Source organism: Brienomyrus brachyistius, unplaced genomic scaffold (assembly GCF_023856365.1).
Source record: "Brienomyrus brachyistius isolate T26 unplaced genomic scaffold, BBRACH_0.4 scaffold59, whole genome shotgun sequence".
In the NCBI taxonomy this organism is placed as follows: Eukaryota; Metazoa; Chordata; class Actinopteri; order Osteoglossiformes; family Mormyridae; genus Brienomyrus; species Brienomyrus brachyistius.
In genome coordinates, this window is record NW_026042334.1 from 1,449,804 (window position 1) to 1,461,280 (window position 11,477).

Below are 11,477 nucleotides of genomic sequence, written 5' to 3' on the forward strand. Positions count from 1 at the left end.
GTCGTGTGTTTGAGTCCCACCTCCTCTGTTTTTTGTATTTTGTTCCCTAGTGTTTCATTGTATGAGTTTTCCTAGTTCCTGTGCCTTGTGATTCGTATTTGGTTTTGGTTAATTTCTATGTGCTTGTGTTTCTACCTGTCTGTTATTCCCTTAGTGTAGATTCTGTTTCCTTCTTTCTGTCAGTCTTAGTTTCTCCCCTCCCAGTTCCCTGAGTTAATTAGTTCCACCTGTTGCCTGTTCTTGTGCCTGCCCTTGTGTGCTTTCCTGATTGCTCATTGTCCTGCACCATCCCTAATTGGTTAATTGTTTGTCTCAGTCCTGCTGTCTCGTTACCCCGTTCAGTTTTCCTATTTAAGTTCCTGCTTGAGTTTAGGTTCTCAAGTGGTTCATTGTTTGTCATAGTTTTGCCGCATGCATGCCTGTTTACCTGACTCTTTTGTAAATTTAGTTTTTGTTTATCCCCTTTTGTTTTTGACCCCTCATGGTCCTTATATTTTTTTGTAGTATTCTTAGTGTTTTCTGTTTTGTTTAATAAATCCCCGTTTGTCCACTGAGCCACCAGTGGGTCGTCCACATTGATTACTTTTCTAGGTATATAGAGATAGCACAGCTCAACCCAACAAGGTCCATGGATGTGATCATTCATCTGAAGTCAATGTTCACTCAACATGGCATCCCTTAAATGACAATGGCCCACAGTTCTCAGGGTGTGACATGCAGGTTTTTGCAGCAGACTATGGATTTGTCCATGTGACCAGTAGCCCTAGATATGCCCAGAGTAATGGCGAGGCTGAGCGCGCTGTTCAAACGATTTAAGAACCTGCTGAAGAACGCAAGAGATCCGTGCTGCGCCTTCTTAGCTTACCGCGCCACACCACTGAGCAATGGCTACAGCCCTGCCCAACCGCTGAGTCGTCAAGTCGTCTTTGCACGACTGTCCCTACCCTTTCCGAGAACCTGCGACCATTTCTCCAGGACTTGACACGAATTCGCCACAAGAAGGGAGAAAAGAGACAGATGGCAGCAAAACACTTTAATCGGAGACACAAAGCAAGGGATTTGTCACAGCTGGTACCTGGAAACCAATTTTGAATTTCTGACACAAGAGCACAAGGTACAGTGGCATCACTACACCCTAGCCCATGGTCCTGTCTGATCAGCAGACCATCAGGGAAACTGAGGACGAACCGCTGCCACCTTGCGCCTATACATGCGCTTCAGTCACACAATGAGGACCAACCCATCTGCCCACCAGGGGGGGACCCCTCTACAGGGACAAGGTCAGAAACTCTTGCCAACGGTGAAATCTCACAGCACACCCAGTGACACGAGGACAAGATCAGACAAAGATGTAATAAAACCGCAGAGACTTCATCTGTGAGAAAAGAGAAAAAAATATATAAAGATCAATGTTGAGTTCAGTGTTCAGGTTACACATTAGCACGTTTTAAGCAAGGTTTCAGGGAAATTGTAGTGAATAGAAAATATAGCGAAAGTTCACCCGTCCTTAAGGTAGGGGGCCGTGTGTTATTGGCGCGACCATAAGATAAGTCGAGCGGGTGTTGTGTATGTCTTTTGAGGTGCTCAGTAAAGATATTCAACGAAACTGAAAGCAGTGTTTATTGTATGGCCGCAGAACAGCCGTAAATTATTTGAATTTGTTTATTTAAATGCTGCCGGAATTATATAAAACATACATGCGCAAATATAGTTTCACTTCATCATACTGAACCGCGCAGAGAAAACGAAACGGAAGTGGGCGTAAGCCATACCATTCGGATACTGAACTAGCTGTTTCCACATACTCCGACTTCAGCAACTCTATAGCGCAATGGCACATTACAACCAGCAACCGTTTTTTAACCCAGTAAGTAAAATTATATATGGATTTAGAAAGCATTTTATGTGAAGGAGATATGGTGGTGAGCAAAAAAGGCGAGAACAATCGAAACTTTCGAGGCTTTTTTTTCTTCTGTCTTGTCATATGATCTCCGTAGTTTTCACTTTTACATTTAATTAAATATTTTAATGTTAGACTACGTGACTAAACTGCTTTTGATACCATCCGATGTTTCCCACAGACTGTCCCCTTCACCGGTTCTATCCAAGGTGGACTTCAAGACGGGAAAACAATCACCATTACCGGAAAAGTTAAACAATATGCGGAGAGGTTCAGTACTGAATTTGACTTGATTGAGGTCTAAACCGGGTGCAACTGTTGGAACTAATTTTTAAAGTATATGGGGGGAGGGATCGTGTCCTCTGAAATGCGCATAAAATCTCATTTATGGATCTTGTACTTTCTGCCAGGTTCCATGTGAACTTGCAGTGCGGGGCGAGTGCCGGAGCAGACGTAGCGCTTCACTTCAACCCGAGGTTTGATAATCATCCAGGATACGTGGTCCTAAACACTTACAGGAACTCAGCGTGGGGCGCAGAGGAGCGAAAGTACGAGGCTCCTTTCCCTCGGGGCTCCACATTCACGCTAACTATCGTGGTCAGTCGTGACAAATACAAGGTCAGAAGAATGAAACACCGCTCTCATTACCATCACATATTGAATATATCATATAATTATTAATATGTTTACTGTGTTATAGCCGATTTTAATTAATATGCGGGGAATAAAGGATCATTCATATTATATGCACATTTTATACCCCACCAAAAATGCCTTAAAGTACTGATATTAGTTTTATTTTATGATATCAAATAAATAGACCTAGAGGTTAACTGTAATTAGTGTAACTACTTCATCCTCAGTTGATGGCCAATGGGAGCCACTTCATGGAATATAATCACCGCATCCCCTTCGGTCAAGTGGACACCATCTCAGTGGATGGTGGAGTTGAGCTGGCCTCCATCAGCTTCCAGAACCCCACGGTGAGCTATTGGGCAGATGGCTATCAGGGTCGGAATTTATCCATCTCTTTCCTACATGTTTTGTCCCCGTTTGGCCAGCAGGTGGTGCTGGCCATCCAGTTCCATCCTCTGTCTTATAACCCTTAGCCCTAGTGTGTCTCCCTGTTTCCCTGGCAGCCATGTAGCTAAGGGATGAGCATGAAGTTCAGGGGCTGTACCCTCCAGTTATGGGTTCGAGGCTGGCTGGAGGACCGGCTAACCAATTATTTAACATTTTCTGGTTTTACATTTCTTAGTGTCTGTTGTTATTTTTCTTTGTGTCCCCATTTTAGTTTATCCTGCTCATGCCTTGTTTTATTATGTTCTGTGTGCACTTCTGTTCCTAGTCTAGTCCTTCCTATTGTTTTTATCCTTTAGTGTCTGTTAATGTTTCACAGTTCCATGCTTGTTAAATGTGTCCACCCCACCTGTTGTTTGTTGACCTGAGTTCCTTTGTTTTATTGGATTATGATTTACACCTGTCCCTTGTTTGCTCTTATTGTCTTTGTGTATTTAAGTACCTGCCCTCACTGTTTGTTAGTCAGTCATTGTGCACCTGCTGTGTGTTGTTGCTTTGCTTGGTTGCCTAGTGTTGTTCTGTCCACTAGGTGTTACTTTGTCATTCCTGTAGCTGGTCCTTTACTTTTTCCTGTCCTGTTTTTAATCCCTTGTGATCCCTTTCTTGTGCTTTTCTCCGGTGTGCTCAGTGTTATTAAACCCCTTTTGTGTCTGAGCTGCTCCGTGGGTCGTTGCCTTCTTTCCCCATCTTGTCTGCACCCCACTGTAACAGGCGGAAACCTGAACACTGGGAAATGGGACTAGCTGCGCATTGCATTAATTTGTAAGATAATAAATGTTTGGTTGCATGACATTAACCGCTAATGGTATTATTTTCCCTCTACAGGCTCCATATATGCCACCGCAGCAAGCATTTCCTGTAGGTGTCAACTTGGAATGAGTTTACCGAAAATGCACAGATGATCAAAACAATGTCAGAAGTGACATAAAGTTTCAATGCTTCAATTGTTGCCCATCGCCTGACACATTTGCACTTTAATAATTCCCAAATGTGTAAACATAAGGGCAGTTTCACATATGGCAGCGTGTGAATGAAACTGGCATATCATGCAAAGGCAGTGGTTTCATGCAATACTCACATGGTCTCACAAGCCTTTCTTTTTAATTTTCAAAATTATGATTTGAGTCATGAAACAGCTGGCTGCTCACCACTTCTATCCTAAAATTTTGAAATGTTGACCTGCGGCACAAACGGCTTCCTTGTCATCTGTCACTGACCAGACTTACTAAAGGTTGTTTTTTTTTCTTGCTTTCTTTTAGTCTTACTGTACTCCTACACAAGCTTTTCCTGTAAGTATTCACACGCTAACAATGATAACCGAAGGAGCGGTATGGTGCTCTGCAATGCTTGGCTATCTAACACACAGAAAAGACTTCGTTAATTTGAAGGGAGTTTAATTCTAACAATTTCAGCTGCAGGTTTAATTGAATTTCATTACCGAAGGATGACAGTCAGCTTCAGTTTTTTTTTTTTTTTTTTTTTTTTTTATTATTTGAGTCGTCATCCGTCACATTGGTGTTACAATGAATATTTTTTTTATATTGATTTTTCATAAATGAAATGATCATCTTGGCTTCTGGTTCATGGTGCATTGTCCAATTTCTGATCATGTAATCATGATTGTGCATGTGGCTGCTTTATTGTTGGCATGGCAGGTCAGTCTTTAATTTATCACTGGTCCCTGACACCAAAACTGACCCGTGACATTTATCTTAACGTGGGTTCAGCTCACCGCTGCCTTTTCTGAAATTTTGAAACTTTTTTTTTGGGCATGTTATTGTTAAAATGGTTTTATTTTCAGAGTTCGTGTTTCTGCCATTGACCAGACTTATTTAATAGTTGCATTTTCTTCTCCCTCTCTTTTAGTCTTACTGCCCTCCTCCACAGGCCTTTCCTGTAAGTATTCACACGCTGACAATGCTAACTGAAGGAGTGCTGCGGCGATCTGCAGTGCTGTCGTTACATGTCATGAGACGCCTGAGGGCAACTGGGAAGAGAACTCCATGAAAAACAAACTGAAATGAACCATTTACAACGAGGGGAATCATAGTGGAGAGGCAAATACAAAAAAGTGAACTAAAGAAACTCCACGGTTGTGTTTGCTTCTAATAAATACAAATAACGGTGTCACAAATATTAATTCAGTGAAGTGCTTAATTGCTGTATTATCGTGTGCAGACCATTTAGTAACTTATTAACAAAACGACTTTCTTTATGATTTCAGCCACAGTATGGTGCATTTCCGGTAGGTACCAAAATTTAGCTTTGCTGTTTAGCACACAGAAAAGACACCGCTAATTTGAAAGGTGTTCTCTTACTGTTTTAGCTGCAGATTTAATTTAATTACAAAAGGATGACAGCTTACTATTTTTTATTTGTTTGACAATGGAGATTTATTTTTATATTGATTTTTCATAAATGAAATGAATGGCTCAGGCAGAAATGAGGGTGGCAGCTCAGAGACTAAAGGGGTATTATTTAAACAATAGGACACGTGGAAAAATAAAATAAATCACAAAATAAAAGGGAGCACAAAGGGTCAGAACTAAACTTAATAAAAAAAACAAATGAAAAGAAAACCAGTAAACTAACATGCAAAGGGAAATCGGGAACGCTAGGAATAAATGGAGTAACACACAGCCACATTAACACAAACAGGCCAGCCTCGAACCTGTGACTCCCAAGGTTTACAGACTGAACCACAGTCCAGGAAACAGGGAAAAGGTATCAGGAAGACTAGGGACTGAGATAGAGAGGGGTAAAGGTAGGATGACCAGCAATGCCTGCTGGCCAAATGAGGAAGGGTCATAGAGGGCGGGGTTGAACGGTGCAGACCGGCTTTTGGGTCTTGGTGCGTTTCCTATTTTCTGATGAAATGCAACCCATGTAACCATGATTGCACGTGTGTCTGTTTTAACGTCGGCATGGCAGGCCAGCAGGTGGCGCTATGGCTTCACACCTCCAGAGCTGCTGGTTAAACTTCCCACATCTGCTGTGTGTGCAGCCAGGAGGCCCAGTTAATGGGCAGCTTTCATTCAAGTAACAGAATTACTTAGCTGGGCAGCTGGATATTTTACTGCTTTAGCTTTTTATTATTAGTTTCTTTTTATGACCAAAGTAGGTCATAGGACTTTTCCAAACGTTTTCCCTTTATACTATTGCATGTATCCAGCCATTTCTTCAGTGTAATCAGGAAACGATCCTGATTTTTTATTTTTTTTTAGCTTGCACATGCTATGTAGGAAATATTGCTGTCAGCAAAGCAGAGCTAAATCCCCAGCTTTTGGTCTTAAGTGACCATCCATTTAAGTGATGGTCCATATTTTTGCTCTCTCCCAAGATAAAACATGAACTGTCTGTGTACCCCTGAGGATCGGATTGGGAAACACTGGACTAGGACATCTTGAATGTCAGTCAAAGTGCATCACTATGGAATGAGCAAATATCGGGGGCTGGTAGATAAAATTACTTGGGCGTTTCCTCTATTTCACTTCCCTTCTCTCTCTCTGCCTAAGTGCATCACTGTGAAATGAGTAAATACTGGGGGCTGGTAGATAAAATTATTTGGCCTCTCTCTCTCTCCGTCCCTCTCCCCAAATGAGCAAATTTTCAAAACTCTATGTTTTTTGTGATTTTTGAGACAAGACCGCGAATTACCTAAACTCAGGCTTCCTTGTCGTATGTTACAGTACTGAGAACCAAAACTCGCTCAGTCCTCATGTAACCCAATGAAGAACTTTTGTTAAAGAGTGGCTTTTGGAAATTTGCTCTTCAGTTTATATATATATATATATGTATAAAAAGGGTGAAGGTAGAAATTTTCTTTCTTTTGTCCCAAAAGCTTGTAAGGATTAATTCCGGATTAATGGGTAAATGAAAGAATGGTCATAATCAGATATGTGTTTGTTGTTCTGTGAGACATTATGCATCATTTAAAGAAATGGCAAAGAAAATATCTCCTTACAGGGATGTAGGTGACTTTCTATCTGACGGTGATTTAATTTAATTTAATATTGTTGTCATAACTCTTTATTTTACAGGCCATGCCTGGATATTCTCCCTCCTTTGTAAGTACACCCCCCCTCGACTTATCATCCAATAATCGTCGTTGCCATGGTGCTCACATCACAATGGGCGTGGCCACAGTGCCCTGGTGACACCAATTGTTTTTTGTGCACCCAGGTCATTCCGTACAAGGCCATCATACCTGGTGGACTTTATGCAGGGAGGAACATCACCATCCAGGGCGTGGTCCATCCTGACGCTAAAAGGTCTGGTGCAAACAGGATCTCACACCTGTGTGACACAGGATAGGGCTGCCAGGATGGCGTTTCACATGTTCAATTAGTTGTTCACCCGTAACATTGACAACAGTCACTTTTCACTTTATGCACTGGAAGCAATTTTTTTCAGCCTGATGTCACTGCATCCGTTTATAAGAAAGGCTTCCTTCTCTAAATCGAAGTGTTTCGTCCTCATACAGGTGATTGTAGGTTAGAGGTAAGGGGACAAAGGACAGGAGAAATAACAGAAAATAACACCTTTTGACATCGCTGCCCAGGTTCCACATCAACCTGTGCTCCAGATCTGGGATCGCCCTGCATTTTAACCCCCGCTTTGACGAGAACACAGTGGTGCGCAACAACCAGGTGCAAGGCAGATGGGGCACGGAGGAACGTTCCGGAGGCATGCCCTTCAGCCGAGGCCAGACGTTCATGGTAATGTTCACCACCTCTGCTCCTTTTCCATTGAATCTGCTGCAGTTCTTGTCTCACAAGTGTACTGTGGATGGATATTCGAGCATCTTCCAACTGCTTCTCCAGTACAGGTTCATGGGTAGCCTGGAGCCTGTCCCAGGAAGCATAGGACACAATGCTGGGGTACATCCTGGATGTTATGCCAGTCAGTTGCAGGGCACACAGTCATAAACTCGGGCAATTTAAAGATACATAATTCATAATACTTAGAGGGCATGCAGATGTCTAATCCCTAAATGTGTGAGGTAACAGCGCCTCGCACTGAGGCATCGTGCCACCCCCACGAGACAGAATAAATAGTTATATTGAATGCAACCCCAGTTTGGACGCAGTATAAATGTATATAAAAACAGAATGCAATGATTTACAAATCATATAAACCCATATGTGACTGTGTGTGTACAAAGCCTTCTCTGAAAGACGTCAGCTGGATGGCAGCATATGTTGCTCCAAAACCTGTATGTATATCGTTCAGCATTACTGGTGCCTTCCCAGATGCGTCGGCTACCCTATCTGGTTAAATAATTTCAGGTACAAAGAAAAAAAAGAGTTGATCAGTTAAATCACTTGAAATTCTTGTATAACAAAAGCAAACATTAACATCCATATTTACCTACACATACATAAAAGCATAATTATCCGTAACCTTTTTTATAATTAATACGTCTAGCACATATTTAATAGGTATACATTAATCAATACCTCACTTCTTTTGCTAGACAAAACAAACAGCGCCACAGTTCAACTTTCATTCGAATACAGCAAATCGCACTTCCAGCAGGTTTTACGTTACTGAAACAAAAACTTCTCCATACCTGAAATAGTAAAACAAAACATGAGCTGTTTGAGCAGAGCGTCCCGTCCACCTGGCCCCCCTGATGAAAGAGCGAAATGCACGTCATGAACGTGGAACCGCACCGTCTCCTTAGCATGCCGGTAAGCTAGCACGCTAATATGCTACCGTCGGGACGAAACTTCATGAGAACTTAAATGATCAAAACCAATTTGCCACGGGATTCATACAAAACCAAACAGGCGTTACAGAACAACACAATAACTTGGTTCGCCCCCGAATTTTGTGTTTTAATCCATACTGTTAACTTTCAGTCACCTAAACGTAACGTAAATGACTTACCTTCGACCACGGTGTTACGAGAGCTTTTTACAGGCGCGCTCATGTTCACGCGCGTGTCCACGTTACCCCCCGGAACGCGAGATTAAAAAGAGAAAATATCTATATACTATAATAAGTGCAAATGTTTTGGTGAAATTATGAATCACATTTTAACAACTGCTATACATACGTAGCTGTATGGTTCCTCTTCTCTTCAGCCCAGAGGATGCAGCGTCCATGATTTCCAAAAAGAATTAAAAAATTTTGATTCGTCAGACCAAAGGACAGTATTCTGTTTTGTCTAAGTCCATCATAAATGAGCTCGGGCCCAGTGAAGTCAGTGATGTTTCTGGATCATGTTTAGATATGTTTTTTTTTTCTTTGTATGGAGTTTCATCCTGCATTTGTGGATGAAGCAACGAACTGTGTTCACAAACAGTGGTTTATGGAACTGTTCCTGAGCCCATGCAGTGATTTCCACTATAGAATCGTGTCTGTTTTTAATGCAGTGCAGAATGGGGGAGCCATGCAGCAGTTAGACTGGAAGGTCTGTCATTTCATTAGCAGAAACATACAAGTAAGGCAATGAGGCGATATTTCGCAGGGATGATCAGTTAATTTACAGTTCCCTAGACCAAAGATTATTTACAGTCATACATTGCCAGTCAAAGGTTTGCACACACCTACCCACAGAAAGATTGATTTGTACTATTCTCAACATTTTAGAATAATTATAAAGACATCAAAACTATAAAATTATGCACCGAACAAAAACGTATATAAAAAAAAAACTAATTGTTGAGGGGGGGGAGGCAGCTCTGTGGGCTGGTACTCAGAAGGTCACTGGTTCAAACCCCTGGGTCAACAGAGTGATTCCACCATTGGGCCCTTGAGCGAGACCCTTTACCTCTATCGCTCCAGGGACCGGCTGACCCTGCTGTCTCTGCTACACCAGTTCCATGAGGTGACCTCCTGGGATGCTTTTCCCCCTGTCCTGAAGGAGGTCCCACACATGCTGAGCACTCATTGGTCGCTTTTCCTTTACTCTCTGGTCAAACTCCTCCAAAACCTTTTCTACCGTGTTTAGGTCAAGTGACCTGGTCATGTGATGTGACTTTTTGCTTGACCAAGAACTACTGGGTGGGGCTTCTGTTAATAAACTTTGCTGATTGGTTGACCATAAGAACTTGGAAGTGTGAGGAAAATAAGTAGTGGAGCAAAAACCGAGCAAGGGTGACGTTTAACCTATGAGTGTCTCCCATGCTCATTTAGCATAAAAGTCACAGTTCCTGTGGTGTTGTGGGAAAGCACCAAAGGAAAGTAGCCAGGAATTACAAAAGTTCCCAGTTGAGATGGCGCAGGAACTAAGCTCATGCACTTCGGTTGGAAAGTGACTGTAACGTTTCCTGCCTTGTGTCCTGTTTTTCGTTAAGCTCCAGGCTTCCCCCAGTCCTGTGGAGCCCCTATGAAAGAGAGCAGAAACCAACTGCCACTATGGATATTAAAGCGACCAATGATTCATATGTGATAAACTCAAGTAACCTCAGATGAGGTCTGTTTCTTCCTTTTCAGATGATTATCATGTATGAAAATCAGTTCTTCAGGATTATCGTCAATGGCGTTCAGGCATTCACCTTCAACCACCGCCGTGGGACCTCAGAGCCAAATGACACCTTGGAGGTGGATGGAAATGTCACCTTGACCTCAGTAATGTTCTGAGGAAGACAGGCCTGCATCTACTGGTCAATGTTCATGGTAAAAAAAAATACAATGACCATAATCTATTTCTGCTTCTTCAAACTTTAGCTATATGCATCAAAGAGTGTATTTTTAAAGAAATTATAACCCTTTTTCATTAACTGAACTTTAATTGAAGTTATCCTTCTATTTTTGCCAAAGGCTTTGACTACGTTTTCTTTCATACATAGATTACAAATATATTGTTGTATTTCGTAGATGCAATGTGCTAGACATTTTTAATCTACATTTTACAGTTTGATTTGCATTTTCCCATTTATATAAAGATTCAATAAACATTTGCTTGCTGCAAAACCCAAGATCACTTCATTTATGCTGCTTTTATACAATATGTATGCACCTCTCATTTGTTGGTAAATGTTAGTAAAGACATATCTGCCACATTCAAACTGTGTCCTGTCATTTCATTTGATCCTTTAAGATCCAGCTCCATTAAATAGCTACAGTTCATCATTCCTGCATCATTGGTTTTCCCTGTAAAGAGTTTCATCTGCCAAACCGTTATACCCACGTTACTAGTGACCGTATTGGTGAGGAGATTCTGCTGTACGATCTGCTAGCCCAAGTACTCATACTCAAGTCCCATTGTCGATTCGCCAGTGCTGTTGCAAAAGTTCACCTCCAGAGGGCAGTAAAAGTCCATATTTGCAACTGTCAAGCTATTTCTTCCAGCCCTGTTTAATTAAATATGTCATACTTTCTGTATCCCCTGAGTAACTTTACCAGTATGTTTGAGTTTTAATATTGACATGTGATCATGGATATAGATGCTATTATTTCTGTTATCCCCACCCTAAATATCCATCCATCCTTCTGCCATCTAACCACTTTGAAGTGGGGATGGTTTCCAGCTGGGCGGGGGGGTTGG

The 11,477-nt window shown here is 41.8% G+C and overlaps 1 protein-coding gene and 1 long non-coding RNA gene across 5 annotated transcripts; one reads left to right on the top strand and one right to left on the bottom strand.

Moving 5' to 3' along the window:
* Positions 1-1,600: 1,600 nt before the first annotated feature.
* LOC125725038 (galectin-9B-like) lies at positions 1,601-10,998 on the top strand. Of its 4 annotated transcripts, XM_049001586.1 has the most exons (12): positions 1,609-1,867; positions 2,082-2,170; positions 2,311-2,518; positions 2,764-2,883; positions 3,806-3,838; positions 4,240-4,269; positions 4,847-4,876; positions 5,205-5,225; positions 7,021-7,047; positions 7,163-7,251; positions 7,542-7,698; positions 10,424-10,998. In XM_049001586.1, exons 1-12 carry the CDS (start codon positions 1,832-1,834, stop codon positions 10,568-10,570), a joined length of 987 nt encoding a protein of 328 aa, XP_048857543.1. In that variant the 5' UTR covers positions 1,609-1,831; the 3' UTR covers positions 10,571-10,998. The 4 variants fall into 4 exon arrangements, with proteins under 4 accessions (XP_048857546.1, XP_048857544.1, XP_048857545.1 ...); XM_049001587.1 differs by lacking the exon at positions 5,205-5,225 and having other exon boundaries at positions 1,603-1,867; XM_049001588.1 differs by lacking the exon at positions 4,240-4,269 and having other exon boundaries at positions 1,603-1,867.
* On the bottom strand, positions 5,906-8,793 carry LOC125725043 (uncharacterized). Its single transcript, XR_007387289.1, has 2 exons — positions 8,553-8,793; positions 5,906-8,250 (listed from the first exon to the last, which is right to left on the bottom strand). It is a non-coding gene; the product is annotated as an uncharacterized LOC125725043 (long non-coding RNA).
* Positions 10,999-11,477: the final 479 nt, after the last annotated feature.